General features: G+C 43.4%; 1 protein-coding gene across 1 annotated transcript; it reads right to left on the bottom strand.

Annotated features, from left to right (window-relative positions):
- Positions 1-1,003: 1,003 nt before the first annotated feature.
- Positions 1,004-7,127, bottom strand: CKS2 (CDC28 protein kinase regulatory subunit 2). The gene is made up of 3 exons (XM_075211127.1): positions 6,938-7,127; positions 4,448-4,575; positions 1,004-1,316 (listed from the first exon to the last, which is right to left on the bottom strand). The coding sequence occupies exons 1-3, from the start codon at positions 6,994-6,996 to the stop codon at positions 1,264-1,266; spliced, it is 240 nt and encodes a 79-aa protein (XP_075067228.1). The 5' UTR covers positions 6,997-7,127; the 3' UTR covers positions 1,004-1,263.
- Positions 7,128-20,284: the final 13,157 nt, after the last annotated feature.

Here is a 20,284-nt window from a genome sequence, read left to right as displayed (position 1 = left end):
TCGTTATGGCAGATGAAGAACGCAGATCTGAAGGTAAATCATGTACACATAAATCAGCATTCTGATCGTTGGTAAAATCGTTAAAGATATCGCATCAGGAGAAATTTTCCAGAGTCTGTACCCAGCTTTAGGTTGAGCTGTCATTTAAGTTTGTGCATTAAGTCCGGCAACTCCCCCTCATTACATCATAAGAATTTGGCTTAGTGACAGGCACACAGAACCATCAAGCAGGACACCATTCACTGAAGTGAACAGCTGGTCGCTTTTAGTGTTGAGTTCCACTCAGTTGCAGACATCAGCTTATGCTGCCTGCAAGAATTACCTCCTTGTGGTTGCAGGAATTTCTGGTAACATCAATTATATTGCATCAGGCAGAGCCAATCTGGTTTTCACTGCAGAAACCAGTGATAATGCAGGTTTTACATGTTCATTTACACATACATATCATTTCTGGGTTGAGAAATTAGTGCGTAAACAAGTAGTATGTTTATATTTTAGCCACCAGATTTAATTTGCTTTATTGATCGGTGTAATACATAGTTAATACATGGTGTTACATATATGTACACACACTCAATTGTGTCAGAATAGCTTTAGCATGTTGGGTAGTTGCTTCTTAGTATGTTATTACTGCAGTTGGACTATACCTCTAGCCCAACATGGTAAGGCATACATGCAGTCTATGAGAAAGTATTATGCAAAACATGGAGGGTTACAGATCATAAAATAGTCAAAACAGTTTAATATAATGTAAGTTGGTTTAATTTACAAAAAACAATTTGGCACCCGATCTTCTGTAGGGTCAGATTACAATGGAAGACAGTCTGCTCCTTCATTCTGTAATGTACAGTATATTGTATGTCATGTACTTCAGAGCCATTTGTAATTTTTTCAGAGCAGGATGCACAATATCAAATCTAATAAAATTCTTCAGAGTACATTTTGCCTCATGTTTGTGTCAAAATGTGGCCACTAAACAAAAACAAGACATTAACGCAAAATGTAAAATCAAACATGCATGGAACATGTAAACTTTATTAAACAGTGGTCTAGAAAGAGGATTCACACAAAGATGTGACAGCAGAAAGGAGACAAAAGAACAGAACACAATAGCAGCTCCATCATGTAGACGCTCTCACTGAGCTCTTGTGCTGTGAAGAATACAGCTCTTGCACAGCTGTGGTTGTGAGGGTCATAGTCCTTGTATTCACTGAATACTACAATATATACAGATTGTCCCAAAAGATACAAGTGAAGAGCAGTTCATTTCTGTTGGTCTTTTGGAAGAGGCCTTCGAAAAAGCAGTATGTGAGGCTCTGTAGAAGAAGAAAATATATAAATAAGTCAAGATACTTGCAAATTCCTCCCCATGAACATTTAACTTGTGTACAGATTATTTGATTTAAAATCAAAAACAATTTTACATATTTAATCCATAACAGTTCCATTTACGTTTCCAATAACAACCCATTATTTTTCAGTTGTTCAACTTCCATACAGCTCCCATAGGGTCAGCAGACTAACCTGCAGATAGGAAACTTCCTGTCCAGATTTACATGTATATTTTCTGGCAACTCACTACTAGGTTTATTTGTGACTTATGGCACCTAGAATAAAGTGCTGCATTAAGGCCATATACACACTTATTTTTTACTAGGGTTTGAGATCACTAAGCTACGAAAACCCTCGTTCACTCGCTTGTAATCTCTCGCCTTGACTACTGTAACCTCCTTCTCTCTGGCCTACCTCACTCTCACCTTGACCCTCTTAAGTCTATCCTCAATGCTGCTGCCCGCTTATTTTTCTCTCCCGCCGCTCTGTCTCCCTCCAACAGTCACTACATTGGCTCCCCATGCCCTACAGAATTAAATTTAAACTCCTCACCCTCACCTTTAAAGCTATTAAGCAATCTTCCCCTCCCTACATCTCCAATCTCATCCTACACTCCTACCTGCCCCCTCCGCTCTGCCTGTGACCACCGCCTCACTACTTCACTGATCACCTCTTCTCACTCCCGTCTTCAGGAATTTGCCCAGGCTGCTCCCCTGCTGTGGAACGATCTTCCACGTTCCATCAGGTTAGCATCTACTCTCAAAGGCTTCAAGAGTGCCCTTAAGACTCATTTCTTTATTCAAGTCTATCAGCCCTTCTCCTAACTCCCGTGTCCTGGCTCTCTCCCCCAGTTAGTACCACCCTGTTTGTGTCTCCCCCTTTCCTTTAGGATGTAAGCTCTCAGGAGCAGGGCCCTCTTTCCTTGTGTGCTCCTTCTACTTTTCCATCACCCTCTGTACCTCTTGCCCGGCTTCGCTAGCCCTGTCTTCTTTAGCTTCGGCCTACTTCTCGCCGATTTCTACCATCCCTTTCACTAACTGTCCTAGAAATAATTTGATGTGCTTTACCTTGTTACCTGTGTTTGTTTATATTTTTGTTCTTTCTGTATCATGTGTCTTGGGTCTCTGTATATGTAATAATAATAATAATAAAGCTTCAAGATGCCTTTAAATGCAAAATGAAACACGTAGTGTTTTTTGTCTGTTCCCATAACAAAACAAGTAATTAAAGCTTGGAATGCAGATTCAGTCTACCCACATAATTCTCTATGCATGCTGTTAGTGGATAGGCTATGGTATTAAATATACACATTTTTGGCCCTTAAGTTTAGTCTTTCATGGTTTTGTAAGAAAGCCTTGGACTGCCTAACCAGTTACTTTTTTGGGTCTTTACATCGGTCATAATCTATTTTACATTCTCTGAAACACAAGTAGCTACTATACATACCACACTTAACATTTTAATCCTTCTCTTCCTCAAACATGTAGAAATAAGTGTCATTTTGACATCACTCATTTAATAGCAGGAGATTGGGATGAAAGTCTGGATTCCTAGTTATCCATAGTGATTTAAACATATCCAACAAGATTATACTTAACTCCAGTTAGGTTACCTCCAAAGGCACTCAGATTTGGACTTTAAATGTGGCATAGATACACATGACCTGGCGTACCTTCTGGAGATCAGTCCTTATATTTCTCAGTTCTAACTATTCTCCCTCTACCATCTACTCCCCCAAGATGAGCCTACTAGGTCAAGGGAATGAGCATGTCCCCTTAAACTATACCCCACCCTCACCCAAACACACCTTACTTTCTCCTTGCTCATGGAGGATTCTGGCGAGATGGTTGGACTGCACTTATACTAATAGTAAAGCAACAATGATTAAATTCACCTCCTTCACAACCAAGATAGCAATTATTTCTCTCCAACCATTACAATGTGTTAATGTTATAGATCTATGTTCTAGTCAATCCCCCCCCCCCCCTCTCAAAAAAAATCCATGTCTCAAGCCAACCCACAATTACACAAGACAAGTACATGTAGTAGCATGTAGCTGGTTAGTCATTGAATCTGTAATGTCTGTCAAGAGACATATTAGTGGACATTAATATACAATAGTAGTTTCTTGAAATAAAACTCTGCAAACTACAAGAACTATAATCAGTTTTAGTATGGTCATTACAGGCTGTATATGTTAGTCATTGTATTTTGCAGGTACCATAAGCAAGAGTCCAGCAATGCCAAAGCATGGAAAGTGCTAGAAGACATGGGCTCTATATTGTTCTACGAGCGGTCTTATCAATATACTAAATATGTTTGTCTGAAGCAAAGTTCATGTTATCAAAACTTATCAAGTGAATCTGAAAATAAATTTGTACCATTTTTATAGCCCACCTCACCCAGCAGCTATTTGGAGCATGTACACATTATGGCAATGCTTTATGACTTTACTCATATACTGAGCACATTAAACAAGTTTAAAAAGCAAAAAGAAAACCAAAGACCACCCCAACAGACAATTCTTTCAGTTTTCTCTGAGTAAATCCAACTAGAAGGTGCACCTTGCCATACACATGCTGCGCTGCAGTGGCACAACCCGCTGTCAAATTGAAGTGTTAAAATGCAGCTAGCCAGTATTTGTGTACTTGTTTTCCCTGCATGAGCAGAGATTGCATCCCAAGGTGGTCTGTCCAGGAACAGCCTTTAGCTGGTTTTGCTTCTAGCTCTAAATGGGGCCTATAGCATGTATAACGCTTTATTACGCACACTTTGGAAAACAAACAGTCAGCGGTTACCACTAATGTATGCCACCACACCACAGTTAACCCTTACTGTTAAAAAGTAACTGATTGTACAAATTTCAGTCATAAGGAGACCGAAACACAAAAATAATTTGACTGCTTATCAAGTGGTTGCAAATTAAAAAGAATGTTGAGATTCATTCTCTAACATATTCTTTGACTTTTCATAAACCAAGGGATGTTACCCAGGTGGATTGAAGAAAACAATGAAAGGCTGTTCAATGAACTAGTCTTATGAAACCTTGAAGTCACAATAAAACTGTACATTTTAAAACATCCTTATATGGCTACATACAATGGTCACTGCATACCTGGCTCATGAATCATGTAGTGAACCCAACCAAGGCTTTGTTGAACACCAAGTCTTCTCCACTCTTCTTCAGACATCAAATGTGTTTTTGGTACTTGTTTTGCCAATTCTTTTGGCAGCATAACATGCCTAATAGAGAATATTGTGGATTAAATTTGGTTGAAAAATATCTGGTACATTGGTAGGGGAGGAAAAAACCCCACCATCAAAAACATGCATACATACTCTGAAATCATTGGAGTAGCTTGTATTTTAAACATTCAGAAGTTAATGTAAATCATATTCTATAATAAATTATTATACAATGCTATATGCAGACAATGCTCTTCATCCATAAGGGTGCTGAATTAATTATATTAGGGTACTTGGGAACTATTAAACTAACCCGAATGAACTTACAGAGCTGACTCTAATATTAATCACCTGGGCACAGGGAATATAAACATTCCTTTACTGTAGTATATTATTAAAACATTACTCATTTTAAAAAAGTGGGAGATAATTATTGTACAGGTACTTATGCAACCATTTTAATAAGTGTGTTTAACCTACAATAACAAGATTATATAATGTTTTTTTCCAGTACAATTTAGGAAGCGAAATGAAATGTCTGCTTGTTATAGGGTACAACACTTTTGTGCAACAATTTGGTGGAAGGACTCATATTCAGTAACATAAAAGTACTCAATTCCCCTAAAAACCATAAAGTTATACAATTATTTGGTATACTGGTAAAAATAAAGCAGACAGGTTGGTGGTATGGTGTTTAGGTTACCAAAAACTGTTTGTTAAGCTTTGGAGATTAAAAGCAAAGCACTAGATTACAAGTAGACTTTGCTTTTGTGCTGCTCTAAAAGCTAGGATGAGTTGTGTTCCACTGCACGGATCACTCACCTGTGGCTGTAAGCACTACAGGACCTGCAACTGCATTATATAACAAGTGTTCTTCCCCTGGGATTTCTAGCATTTTATACCTCACATCAGCAAGGACCTTGGCTTGGTGATCTACAAGTGCCAGAGGAGAGGCAGATTCTGGCAAACAGGTAAGAATGACTGTTTCTAACTGGAAAAGTGCCGCAACACTGTGCACCAGATCCTTTGCTGTTTAGCTTTATTGAAGCCTTCCAGCAGAGAAGTCCAGTAAGTACAGGATGCCATTATCTCCACCGATGTACTACTGGCGTAGTTGAACTGGACTCAAATGACAGGGTTTGTTTTTTTTAGCTTTCTCCTTTTTGGAGAAAAGCCATCTCTGAAAACAAAGGCAAATTTATTTTTTGGATAATCTTTTGCTGGAATCTTGAAAACTCCTATTTATATTTAAAAAGGGACCACCAGGTACATACGTGGAAAATGAGAAATGTCTCATTTTTCAGCCTGCTGCGCGCGCATAATAAATATATATATATATATATATATATATATATATCTCTATCTGAACCCAGGGTGTTATTCCCATTGGTATCAATTTTCTTAGTTCAAGACTAACACCAGTACACTGCATGCAAGCCAATCTGAAAAAGGAAATCCATGTTCCCAATAACCCATAGTCACAAAGTGGTATTACCATCAAGAGCATTGTGTTTTCCCCTTCCCCTAAATGCTCTCTGCTCCATTTGCTTATGTTTATCAAAAGTGAATACATTGTGAAAGTCAATGTAGCCTCCTGCATTTAAAAAAACAAAACAAAAAGATGGACCACCCACATAAAAACATCTGCATCAGACAAGAAGTGTCACTGGAATTTGTACTGGTAGTTGCAGTGTTTGTTAAGCCCAAACAATTGGCAGTGGGTATCAGGCATATCTGCTATACTTTTCAAGTTATAGGCGAGGCATCCTGGTACCTGTCTTTTGTCACGTCACCCCCCCCCCAATCATCATGGGATAACTGCCATACCCAATGTTTATAATTACATTGCAGAGGGGACACAAACTGTCAGTGACAGATATACCCCCTGCCCCTATTTACCCAGTGCTCCGTTACTACACGTACTAGCAAACATGAAATAGAATTCGGATATCACTGAAATACAAAGAAATCAACGAAGTAACTGTAACCCTTGAGCCATAATAGACACCCCCAGTAGGGAGCAATATGGTATCTGATTATTATCTCTGAGAATCCAGCCTTATTACACAGATGTAACATACATAGCAGTGGTGTGCAGCACATTTGTCAGTTACCTCATGAGCAGCCATTGGTGCCACATGGGGGCGCATAGTAACTGAACAACATTAGGATAGGAAGTCCCTATTGTAATTCAAAATAAGTTTGTGTCTTCTACAGCTGCACGAAAGTATTCATGAATCCCAAATATTAACTTTGCCCACCGGCTGGTTAACCAATCTAAAGAGATCCCCAAATAAAAGGACTGAGGGCACAATCTGGGACACCAGATCCCACGGAGAAGAGAAGGGGATAGTCACCGCCTGGGGGGAGAAACTAGACATCCATGAAGTTACACAGCAGCCGCCAGTGTCCTTCTTACCTGTACTCGTACTTCTCATCCGTATACTTGTCGGAGTAGTAGATATTCTTGAAGGACATGGTGCCTGTCGCGGCAATGCCGCAGTACGAATTACTTTGTGAAGCCGGGAATGGCGACCGCCGGGTAAAGCGTTTCTTTTACGTAACTGCCGCCGAGCGTTCACGTTTTGAATTGCGCAGCACTCTTCTTCCATTGGTCCAAAGAGGCGACGCTGACAACCAATCACGAGTTACTTTTTTTTTTACTTCTCACTGCTGTCGTGAAATACTATATGACCAATCGGAATCCTGTTGCTAAGCCTTCCCAGAGACGTTAGATTACAGTGCAAAGTGTGGAGGTGGAGTCACGTGGAAAGTGTCTCGGTGACGTCACAGGGTTGATGTTGCAGCAGCGTCCACGCATATAGTGAGGTGCTAGTGGGGATTTATAGATTATTCGGGTGAAGTAACATCTCTTCATATTACACCCGTTTGTTTGATAATATATCAATGTCACCGTGCAGTCACTGTGCATCTCTGTGGGTAGCATTGTTGCCTCACAGTGCTGGGATCATGAGATCGATTCTGACCAGGGTTCTGTCTGTGGAGTTTGTATGTTGTCCCGTAGTTGCGTGGGTACCTCTCACCGTTCAAAACATACATGTAGGCTAATTGTCTTCTTTCAAAATGGACTATAGTCTGTATGTGGTAGGCAATTTAGAATGAAATCTCCAATGGTGCAGGAACTGATGTGTGGTTACATATTCTTTGTACAGCTCTACTTAACTTGATTGTGACTATATAAATAATTGGTTTAGACCAGTGGATCCCAAACTTTCTCAGTTCGAGGCACCCCTTGGGTCTCAATAATTTTTTCATGGCACCCCTAAGCCAAAATAATTACCAAATAGTCCCCCACCTTGCTTACCACCGGCCCTGGCCGCGGCACCCCTGTGAGATCGCTGTGGCACACAGTTTGGGAACCATTGGTTTAGACATATGCTGCACACCAATGAAGCTCAAGTGTACAAAAACCCATGCCATCACTCACTTACATATATTTACAACTAATAAAGTTGTTTGAATAATGTTTATATTATAGCCTTCAGTAAACATGATCAAGAAAAAGTAGAACTGTGCAGGAATTGGAACAAGTCCTGGAGACTTTATGTAAGAGTTCACCATGCTGGCAATTACAGTAGTCAATTTAAGATATAATCTATGAAGTAATAAATAACTAATATGATATAAGGATAAAATATGCTTCATTGAACAGGAAAGGCAAGCCTTCCGCACTTACAAGCGAACCCATCAACATGAGGTGTTGTGTGCAGGTATTTTTCTACACTGTTTCCATTGCATTCTAAGGTTGACATAGTTGAAACCGTAATACAGGACATAAACGTTCTCGTACAAAACCTATATAAAAGAAGCTTTAGGGGTAAATTTATCAAGCTGTGAGTTTCTGGAGATGGTGCTTATAGCAACCAATCAGATTACAGTTATCATTTGTTTAGTACATTCTACAACGTGATAGCTAGAATCTGATTGGTTGCTATAGGCAACATCTTCACCTTTCAAACCTGCCAGAAACTCGCAGCTTGATAAATTTACATGCTAGAGTTGTATAAAAGACCCCTGCTGTAGAAATAGTCTAGTGGCAAGGTGCATAATCTTAATCTCCCAAAAGTGGAATGAGCCTCTAACAGGTGCTAGGGTAGACAGTCACACAAACCGCAACCCCTTCCCGACACCCCAGGTACTCACCCATTCCCGAGGGACCACTATGAGACACACTGTGCTCTCCTTTGCTGTAATCCGGGAATCACACTTCACGGCTGATCACCCATTCGCGCAGCCGGTGTTGCTGGAGCCTGACCTTGGGTACCTACATGGGATGAACGCTAAAAGACAGGTGGCGTAGAAAACAATAAGCAACTTGGTGTGATACCTGCTAGTGCCCACCTCACCAATGATCACTTCTCCTCTAAGCGGACCGATCCTGCCGAGGCTCACCCATCCTGGGCCACAAGTATGTGCCGAGACACAGACGCTCAACAGGCCTCCGCCCGCTGCCTGAATCCCGGCTGTTAAGTTTGCCTTGTCTTAGGGCTCAGGACTTTAGGTGCCCTTCTGGACCGGATAGAGGGGAACTATATGCCACTCTCAACCTTTCACTACACTACCCAAGGAACCAAGTGTCCCCCTACATCAAGGGCACAGTGCCCTCCTAAAGACTACAGGACCTAATGTCCTCTTCACTACCAAGGGCCTAACGCACTTCTAACCACAAGGGCTAATTTCCATAACCAACAGGGACCTACTGTCCCTCCTAACAACAGGGCCTAATGCACTTCCTCTAAATCAGGGCCTTGTGCCTTCTTATCCCTAAAGGCCTTGCGTCCTGCCTTAACTATTGGGACTTACACCCACCTATTAAGGGCCTCCTGCACTTCTAACCTAAGAGCTTTAAGATCACCTAACCAATGGGCCTTGCGCCCAAATCAACCTAATGGGCCTTACGCCCAAGTCTAAACTGTCCTAGCGGTCTTGTGCCCCAACTTGAGCTTGTTGCCACTTCCTTAACTTTAAGGGCCTGGTGCCCTAAGATCCTTATGGGCTAACTGGGCCCTTCTGCTCCACGGGAGGTTTCTGTCCTCCCTGAGCTTGCTTTAGGACACCTGTGTTACGATTTGACAGGTGTACCGCCTGTGCCCCCCTACCATTCCAACAGGCTTAGTGCCCGAACTGTGCCCATGGGCCTTGTGCTCGACCTACAGTACTATAGCACCTGCTCGGAGTCTTTGGGTCTTCCAGACCCTCTAGCTGGTGGCGCTGCTTCTCCTCTGCAGTGCTGGGGTGCCCACTGTCTTCCTGGTGGGGGCGCTCTTATATCTTACAAGGGCTCCCCGCCGACGATCTCTTCTTGGGCTTGATCTCGGCATCTTCTTTCCGGCGTCTTCCTTTCTTGCCTCACGTCCTCTTTTCGTGGCAGTGGGGCAGCATGGTGGCTTAGTAGTTAGTACTTCTGCCTCTGGGTCATGAGTTCAATTTCCGACCATGGCCTTATCTGTGTGGAGTTTGTATGTTCTCCCCGTGTTGCGTGGGTTTCCTTCGGGTGGTCCGGTTTCCTGCCACACTTCAAAAAACATGCTAGTAGGTTAAGTGGCTGCTATTAATACCGCTTTCATAGTCCAGGTATATCCCGGGTATATAAACCCGAGATATTGCTGGAGGACAAGGCTCCCAGACAGGCAAATTCCCGGGTCGACCGGATTCACACTGAACCTGGGCAGACCCGGGTATGACAAAAAAAAAAGATAAATTGGAAAAAAGGAATAAAAAAGTCCTCTTAATACCTTAGTATTTCCTCCACGCTGACTGTCCGGCAGGTTAGATGAAGAAATTAGGTCATTCCTATTGGCCAGGGAGAAAATTATGCATTTAAAGCAGCATTAACGGACCCTATGCCTGTATAATGCCAGGATTGGCTCACCCCTCCGGCCGCAGATTGGCTAGCAAGGGAAAGTGAGCCCTGATTGGTTCACTCGCCCTCTGCTGCCAGGACCTGTAGGAAAAGAAGAGGTGTACTCACCGCTCGAATGCATGATCGGTGAGTATTTTTCAGTCTCTTCTCTCTACGCGGGGCACACCTGAGCCCTATTCCCGAGCACCTCGGCAGCTGGGCACAATTCACACCTCCACCAGCTGAAACATTAAATAAACAGACCTTTTATTACATAAATCGCCCACACCAGCAGCCACATTATATTAAAAACTATATTATATTAAGACCCTCAATGTCTCTAGTACTCATTGTCTTCGCTCCTCGATTTTCATCCCATCTTGATCTTTCTATCACAATGAACAATACCACCATCTCATGTGTTCCCCAACTCTGCTGCCTCGGTGTCGCCCTCAACTCTGCCCTCTCTTTTGCCCCCCGCATTCAATTTCTCGTCCCAATCCTGTGGCTTCCAGCTCCGCAACATTGCCCGCATCCGACCCTTCCCATCTCATCTCAGGATGCTAGTAAAACCATTATCCATGCACTCATCATTTCCCGTCTTGATTATTGTAACCTCCTCAACGGCCTCCCCCTTTCCCACCTTGCCCCCCTCAGGTCTATACTTAACACAGCTGCAAGATTCCTCTCCCTCTCCTGCCGCTCCTGCCTCCACTCTCTGCCTTGCTTTACACTAGCTCCCCTTCCGTTACAGAATTCTTTTCAAACTCCTCACCCTCACCTACAAGGCCTCACCCTCACCTACAAGGCCCTCTCCCACTCCACTGCCCCATACATCTCCAACCTCCTCTCCATTCACACTATCCCTTTCCCTGCAATCGTTCAATGACTGTTGCCTCTCCTCCACTCTGATCACTTCATCCCACTCCAGAATCCAAGATTTTTTCCAGGCTGCTCCCCTCCATTGGAACGACCTACCAAGCTCCATCCGACTGTCTCCTAATTTGTGCACCTTCAAACAAGCACTTAAAACTCATCTGTTCCTCACAGCCTACCAGCCATCCACCTAACCTTCTCTCCATGCTCAATTTCCTCTCTCTCCCCGTCCTGCTACTCGCTTACGATTGATCCCCTCTAGCTCCCTATTGTGCCTCCTGTGTTTGCCCTCCCTTTATGATGTATGGTCTTACAAGCAGAGCTCTCTTCCCTCCTGTCTCTCTACCTATTCTTCTGCTCCACCTTCACTGTGCAAGCCTTATTTGGAGCTTTGAATTCCTAATAATTTTTGTTTATTGTTCTGTACTGTTTTACCCTGTATGGTCCACTGTCTGTTTTCTGAACGGCGCTGCGGAAACCTTGTGGTGCCTTATAAATAAAGATTAATAATAATAATAAATACTCTCTCATTACACAATATAAGCTTAATAGCACCCATTAAGTTACATTAAAAATCACATTACATCTTTTGCCACAACAGCTGCCTTATTCCGTTAATAGCCCACTATATTACCCCACCAGTACCCAATATATCACAATGATAACCCTGCTACACTCATACATTAATACCACCCATTCACATTACATTAATATGGCACACAGAAATATAATATTAATAGGAGAAACATTACATTAATATGACACATAACATATTGCATACATAGATAAATTACATTAATAGCCCACTATGGAGATGGAGGGGGTGAAGCAGAGGGTAGATATGGTGAGGAGAAGATCAGGAGATGAGTCACCCCTGCCTGGCTGTGCATCCTGTCTGTCAGCCTAAATATCCTGCGCTAGGACACAGCTGATCCCTGCTGTAAGCCAGAATGCATTGGTGGCTGGTCCCTGTGGAGGGGTCAAGCATCAAGAGGAATAAAAATGTAAGGTCCAACCTGACTTTAGCCCCAGGCCCCCCTCTTACTATGCCAGCACAACTGTGGTTGTGAATGGTGGGCCACCCTAACATGGTCCTGTGTGCACTGACACCTTGCACCAAGGATGAATATGCAACAGGGTTAGGTGCTCAGGTTCACCGCTCTAAATTGACTACTCAGAGGTGGTGTGAGGGAGAGGACCAATCTGAAGCTGCAATCTGCCTGAATGTACTTATACGCTCTTCCTCCACAGTATCATAAAAACTTGTTTTTCAGCTGGAGCTGTGAGACAGATCATGGGATCCAGTAAAAAACGGCTATATGGCACAGCCCTCTGTGCTTTAGAGTGGACAAGGAGAAGGTTAGTAACTTTTAAGATAAGATAGTAATGCTGCTATAAGGATAATTTCGTCTAAAACGGGAATTCAGTTTACGTATGGCAGGACACAGTCACTTCACTTCTGTGAGTTGTTTAGTTTCTGCATTCAAGCTCTCCAAGGTAATTCAATCTTTAAAATAATATGTGAAAGCTAATATTTTCCTGAAATGTGTAAAAAAAGGAAATATAAAAAGAAATTTCATTCAAACCTAAGAAATACTGTTATGGGCAACATTTTTGGCACCCTTATGCTTTTTTCAAATAAGTCACAATTTCCTCTGAACATAAGTTGAAATTAACAACTTACGTATAGCAGAATTATCTATCTGATATCCTAGATTTATGACAAGAGCTAAATTGGGTTAAGTATATACATTAAGGGGGCTATTTATTAAGGTACTTGAAGCCTAAAATAACACCAAAATAAAGTTTTGAAGGATCGATCCCACTGTTTGAGAAAGTCTGCATGAGGCAGACAAAATGCGTTGCTATTCGTATGTTTCAATATCTTTAATCCAACCAACATTATGGGGCATATTTAATAAAGCACGATAGTGCTTTTAACGGGTAATTAAGGTCCCACAGTGCCCTCCGCAAATTTATTAAGGAGGCATCGCAGCAGATATCATGGATATCTGCTGCTTTGCATTCCTCTTCGTTTTTGGGAGCAGTCACCATTCAACAGAATGGTGACTGCTCCTGGCCGCAATCTAACAAGTCCCGAAAAAACATTTTTTTCGGGAACTTGTCATGTTAATGTACGCCAGCTGCAGCTGGCGTACATCATCCGAATTGAGGAAATCTAATGCTGTCAGCTCTGCTCCGGAGAGCAGAGCTGGACAGCGCATGTGTGGAGGGATCACATGATCCCTCCCTGTCACTCACAGCTCTCTCTCTGCAACTATCGTTGCAGAGACAGAGAGGGGATCTGTGTGCGCATGTCCAGTTCTTGGAACTGGACATGCGCAATTGAAGAGTAAGGAGAAGACCCGAAGACAGCGCTTCCGAAGAGGAAGGTAAGTATGATTTTTTTTTTCACAGAAACAGCAGATTATCGGGACTGCTGTTTCTGTACTCCGGTTTTGATAAATTTGAGAAATGAATCAATACTTATCCGTCCGATAAGGATTGATAACCATTTCTCTATTTCAACGATAAATGATAAATGTGTCCCTATGTGTTTGTGGAGAATTTAAGAAGTGGCATTATCGATACTTCATCTTTATCTCGGAGTCGCTGACTATAAGCTGCCGTATAGAGGAACTGATCTGCAGCTAACAATTATTTGTCCGGACAGTAACCTTGCTATGCACCACAGAGAAAGTTCTGATTGGCTCCCGCCAGTGAGCTGACACAACGCTAGAGGAGCATGTAGATGGAAGATTCTCTTATCCAGCTCTTGGTGAGTGTTTACCAACGGACTAGTGCAACTCTATAGCGAGCAACTGTGGTTGAGTTTGTGAGAGTGTGTGGATATCAAATTTCACTCACGCTCGCTCGGTCCTCCCGCTGATGCCAGGAATTATACTGCCTAACTTTTAACATCCTCACCCGACATGGAACTTTTCTATACTGGATGAAGCAAAATCTTATATATTTATCTCAGAACTTTTTGAAGAAGCGACTACTAATTACATCAATTCATCCGGATTGGTTGGTTAGTGAAACAAACTCTCCATTGATGACCACATATGTCGTCTATAAATTAACATTCTGCATGTTGTTTAGGGTTTTTATTATGTCTTTTTGAATAACTTGTGGGTATTTATATGTTCAATTTGTCCTACATGTGTTCACCCTCATTTGTTTGTGGTGGTGTATATAGATTATGATGTGATATAGGTGTCATCATCCTTTTCTATTTACAATATCAGTTGTAACCCTCATTAGCATTCACTAATTTTGAGGGGGGTGAGGCCAGTATTTATGTTATATTAGGATGGGAGAAGTTGTCAGTTTTAGGGGACTAAATCGAATTGAGAAGCTGTCAACTTTTGCCATTCCATCGGCATACAAATTATTCTACATGTGAGTGTTCTATTTTTTGTCATTTTTATCCCCTTTTTTTTCTAACAGTTATTGCATTTATTTTGTATGTCATTTACTGTACATTTTTGTTAAATCCAAATCCCTGTACCTTTTAATATTAAATATAACATTTTATAAATTTGTCCTTGTTACTCTAAAGAATCTATGAACTTTTTAAAAAGAGAAGTATTGCTTGGCTGTTCACCTTGTGATTGTTTGGCTGTGTTAACTCTTTGAATGCTAGAGTGTGAAGTGTTAATCCCACTGGCTAACAAAGAGCATAGTGTGGAGCAGAGTATACGTTTGTGTAACAGTTGTAGGATCCTAATACAATAGGTGGTGGCAGCGATTAAGTTGTGTATGGATGGGAGATAACTGCTTTGGGGTATTATTCAGCTAGATCTTTAACCTGTGTGATAAGTGAGTGTAATATTAAGTGTTGAAATCCTGTTTAACCCTCTGCAGTGATTTTCAAGTCACACATACAGTGAATGCGTTTGCATTACCAAAAAGCTATAATTTGGTCTCATCTGTTCACAGGACATTCATCTAGAAGGAATTTGGATTGTTCACATGTGTTTTGATAAACCCCAGTTTGGCTTTCTTGTGTCTCAGCAGAGGGGCCCTCTTGTTCCTACTACAATATAACCCTCATTCATTGAATTGGCACTGGATGGTGTGAGTTAAATCTCTTGTGTCTGAAGTTCAGCTTGAATCTGTTTGGCAGAAGATTGAGGTACTTTCTCCATCATTCCAACAATCCTGCGATGCAATGTTCGATCAAGTTTTCTCTTGTGGCAACATACAGGGAGGTTGGTGAGGGGGGTGCAGTACCCATCTCTTGGTACTTTCTCCTTAACCATCTGAGGAAAGGCCGCCAGAATCTGGTTGACTGTTCCAGGCAGTGTGGAGAAAGCTCTTGCTTGCTAGCAACATAGAAAACCCTTTTTGTCTCCTCTCTCTGATGTCTGTGATTGTGTGGAACTTTCAGTGACACATTCTATAGTGGCTGTCTGCTGCACCTTTTGTATTAACCATATTCAAACATTTAATTCCTAATTTTCCTGTTTTCATATTTTGTCATTGTACAGTAGCTTTGGTATTGCTGTCATTTTTGAGAAAGGGACCAATTCCAAAGCCAAAAGTCCACAGGGGGAAATTCTGTCATTTTATTAGCCTGTTCCAGGTGCCAGGCAAATTACCAAAATGGATGACAGGAACCAGATGCCCGATGCAGTGCTTGTAAATATGAAGACTGTGATACGCACATGTCTGGTCTTAGTACAGTTGTCACGGAACCAGCTTGGGAAAGACCGCTAGTGCATTCTATCACTAGTTTGATTTACATCACTGTGGGTCAGAAAGAAGTGAGTGATAATCCTTCCATTTTATACACCCATAGGATTCTTGATATTGTGAACCCTCCCCAGGGAAATAGTTCTCAAAAGCCATTTGTCACGACTGGTAGTGGGTGTATGACTGATAGTGGGTACCTGCTGTTGTTGGCGCAACTCAGAGGAAGGCGCGGAGTCTAACGTGCCCCTGGTATTCACCAGGAACCCCCGCAAGGAAGTATGGACTCCGCTGCAGGGACACGCAGGTCGCGGTCCTTCCTAGAGTCCACAGTGAGATACAAGGGGGTGTCAGACAGGCCGGTTCAGCAACGTTCAGGTAGAGGAGGTACAAAGGGAAATCCAGAAGAATGGTGAGGCAAGCCGAGTCGGTAACTTTCAGGGAGCGCAGTACAAAGGCAGAATCCAGATAGGGGTGGTCAAACGGTCCGGGTCAAAAGGGTCACAAGCAGCACGAGGAATGTCAGGAACAGATACAGCAACTGGTACACACAAACGCTGGAGACAGGAAGACCTGATACTCTGGCACTGATTAGAGGACAGGAAGAGGTTTAAATAGTGTGGTGACCCAATCAGCATCAGCGCTGCAGCGCTGTCATACCTGCCGCCGGGAATCCACATAGCGTCCCGTTGCCTAGCAACGGGGCGCGTCATACAGCGAGGAGTCAGATGGCAGGGGGGATCCGGAAGTGATGCGTCTGGTTGCATAGCACGCGCGGTCAGGCGGCCGTGCGGACGGCGCCTGACAGTATACCCTCCTCTTCTTCCTCCTGTTTGAAGGAACTTTTTGAGAATTCTAGGAGCGTGAAGGTCCTGCTTGTCCACCCATGATCTCTCCTCTGGGCCAAATCCTTTCCAATGGACAAGAAATTGCTGTTTGCCACGAAGAATGCGAGAGGCCAAGATCCGATTGACTTCGAATTCAGTTCCAGAAGAGGTTTGTATTGGTGGGGGACGACAGGGAGGTCGATAGAATTTATTGAGTACCACTGGTCGTAGTAATGAGACATGAAAAGTATTATGACATCTCAGAGAAGGAGGAAGTTTCAATTTAAAGCATACAGGATTAATGACTTGCATGATGGTGTACGGGCCAATAAATCGAGGAGCCATCTTCATAGAAGGAACCTTTAGTCTTAGGTCCCGGGTGGATAGCCATACTTGGTCTCCCACCTTTAAGAGAGGAGTGGCCCTCCGATGACGATCTGCAAAGATTTTGTGATGCTGAGTAGCCTTGAGTAAAGCCATCTTAGTCTTAGCCCAAATGAGAGAAAACTCCCGATAAAGAGTATCTACGGCTGGAACCGGTGAAGAGGACACTGGAAAAGGATCCGGAAACACAGGATGACTTCCGTATACAATAAAGAAAGGGGAGAATCCGGTAGACTCATGAATGTGTTGATTATGGGAGAACTCCGCCCAAGGAAGGAATTGAGACCATTTATTCTGGTTGTCGGAGGTAAAACAGCGGAGGAATGTCTCGAGATCCTGATTGATTCGCTCCGTCTGTCCGTTGGTTTGCGGATGGTATCCCGAAGAGAATTTCAATTCTATGTTCAATCTCTTACAAAAGGTTCTCCAAAACTGGGATGTGAATTGGACTCCACGGTCCGAAATGATCTCCTTCGGGCAACCATGTAGTCTGAATATCTCCTTGATAAAGATATCTGCCAGACGACTGGCCGTGGGCAGTCCAGTTAGAGGAATAAAATGTGCCATCTTCGAAAATCGATCAATAACCACCCAGATAGTGGTAAACCCTGCACTGAGGGGTAGGTCTGTGATAAAATCCATGGCCACACTTTCCCAAGGAGCATTGGGGATAGGGAGTGGACGAAGAAGGCCTGCCGGAACTCTTCTACAAGTTTTGTGTTGAGCACAAGTAGTGCAGGAAGCAATAAATTTCCCAACATCGGCACGTACATTAGGCCACCAGAAGCGTCGGCAAAGCAGCGATGTTGTCTTCTTTATTCCAGCATGGCCGGCAATGCGGGATGAATGAGCCCACTGCAGGGTCTTGAGCCGGAGATGGGGTTCCACGAATGACCGGCCTGGAGGAGGAGAGGACGTTTTGGTCCTAGTAAGGGCTACGATATTAGAAGGATCAATAATATGCTGAGGAACCAACGGTCTTAAACGATCGGAATCGTCAAATGAGCGAGATAATGCATCGGCACGTCCGTTCTTGGCTCCCGGGCAGAATGTGAGCTTCATGTTAAATCGAGCAAAGAAGGATGCCCAGCGGGCTTGCCGAGGATTAAGGCAACGAGCCTCTTGAATGAACACTAGGTTCCGATGGTCGGTAAACACAGTAACAGGAAATATAGCCCCCTCCAACAGATGTCGCCATTCCTCCAGAGCCGCCTTGATGGCCAGTAACTCCTTGTCCCCTATTCCATAATTACATTCACTTGGAAGAAATCGTCTGGAGAAAAACCCACACGGGTTGTGTGAGCCAGCCGGAGACTCTTGAAAAAGCACCGCCCCAATGCCTACCGAGGATGCATCTACCTCTAAGAAGAAAGGTCGTTCTTGATCTGGCTGGGACAGAACTGGGGCTGAAGAAAATGCTTTCTTTAACGTTATGAAGGCAGACATGGCTTCCGAGGACCAAACCCTGGGGTTGGCAGTCTTCCTGGTTAAAGCTGTAATGGGGGCTATAATGGTGGAGAATCCCTGAATAAATTGGCGATAATAGTTTGCAAAGCCGATGAACCTTTGAATAGCTTTAAGGCCTTGTGGCTGAGGCCAGTCCAGAATAGCTGACACCTTGGTGGGATCCATACAAAGACCTTGACCCGACACAATGAAACCAAGAAAAGGTACCTGGCTAATCTCAAACACACATTTCTCCAGCTTGCAGTAGAGGTGATGTTTCCGGAGTCTACGTAAGACCTCCTTTACTTGTTCCCGATGAGTCTTCAGATCTTTAGAAAATATTAATATATCGTCTAAATACACTACCACAGAAGTGTATAACAGGTCATGAAAGATATCGTTAACAAAGGTTTGGAAGATGGCTGGGGCGTTGCAGAGGCCGAAGGGCATCACCAGGTACTCGAAATGTCCATCTCTGGTGTTAAAGGCCGTTTTCCATTCGTCTCCTTCTTTGATGCGAATCAAATTATAGGCCCCACGGAGATCTAGTTTGGAAAAGATTTGAGATCCACTGAGTTTGTCAAAGAGGTCGGAGATGAGAGGTAGTGGATATCGATTTTTGACAGTGATGCGGTTGAGAGGACGATAATCAATACAAGGCCGAAGAGACCCATCCTTCTTCTTAACAAAAAAAAACCCTGCACCCGCTGGGGAAGTGGATTCGCGGATAAATCCCCGTTTCAGGTTTTCTGAAATATATTGAGACATGGCTGACGTCTCTGGACGAGATAAAAGGTAGGTCCTCCCTTTGGGGATGGGTTGGTCAGGAGATAAAACAATAGTGCAATCCCAGGGACGATGAGGAGGCAAGATCTCCGCTTCCACTTTACTGAATACATCTTGGAATTCTATATAGGCCTCAGGAAGGTGGGTTAGCTCGGAATGAGCCATTACTTGACATTTTGGAGGCAAGACTCTAGACAGACATTCAAAGCGACATCCTGAACCCCACGACATAACTTGAGCGTGGTCCCAATCCATCTGAGGAGAATGTTTTCTCAGCCACGGTAGCCCCAAGATGAGGGGATTAATGGACCTCGGCAACACCAAAAGTTGGATCATTTCGCTATGAAGTACTCCTACCATCAACCGAACAGGAGAAGTCACGGAGGAGATGGAGCCGTGAGTGACACGACTTCCGTCGACTGCCGTCAGAGATAACGGTTGGGGCAATGGGTTTAGAGGTATTTGGAGCTGCGAAGCTAGATCCGCCGAAATGAAGTTCCCGGAGGAGCCGGAGTCCACAAAGGCCGTGGTGAAAAAGGTACCCTTGGGGGTGCTCAGGATGACAGCCATCTGAAATTCTGGGGAATTTTCTTTAGAATAGGGAGCAACTGTGGATTCTCCTAAAACGGCCTCCCCGCCACCGTTTAGGAGGAAGAGTCTCCCGGTTTCTTGGGACAAACTCTTAGCAGGTGTCCCGGATCTCCACAATACAGACACAGGCTTTGTTTGAAGCGTCTCTCCCTCTCTTCAAGGGATAATTTAGAGCGTCCTACTTGCATTGGTTCGTCCACTGGCAGGATGGGATTTTGGAACTGGGGTGCTAGCCGTGGTATGAACCGTTTGCCAGGAGAGCGTTCCTGCGTGCGCTCTTGGTAGCGCAAATCCA

The sequence above is a fragment of the Mixophyes fleayi genome, chromosome 1 (assembly GCF_038048845.1).
Source record: "Mixophyes fleayi isolate aMixFle1 chromosome 1, aMixFle1.hap1, whole genome shotgun sequence".
Classification (NCBI taxonomy): domain Eukaryota; kingdom Metazoa; phylum Chordata; class Amphibia; order Anura; family Limnodynastidae; genus Mixophyes; species Mixophyes fleayi.
This window is presented reverse-complemented; position numbering and strand designations above follow the sequence as displayed.

Excerpts from the sequence above, each read along its gene's own strand:
- CKS2 (XM_075211127.1), bottom strand. The coding sequence starts at position 6,996 with ATGTCCTTCAAGAATATCTACTACTCCGACAAGTATACGGATGAGAAG. Across the intron at positions 4,576-6,937 it reads GATGAGAAGTACGAGTACAG|GCATGTTATGCTGCCAAAAG; the intron begins GTAAGAAGGACA and ends ATTCTCTATTAG. Across the intron at positions 1,317-4,447 it reads CTACATGATTCATGAGCCAG|AGCCTCACATACTGCTTTTT; the intron begins GTATGCAGTGAC and ends CTTCTTCTACAG.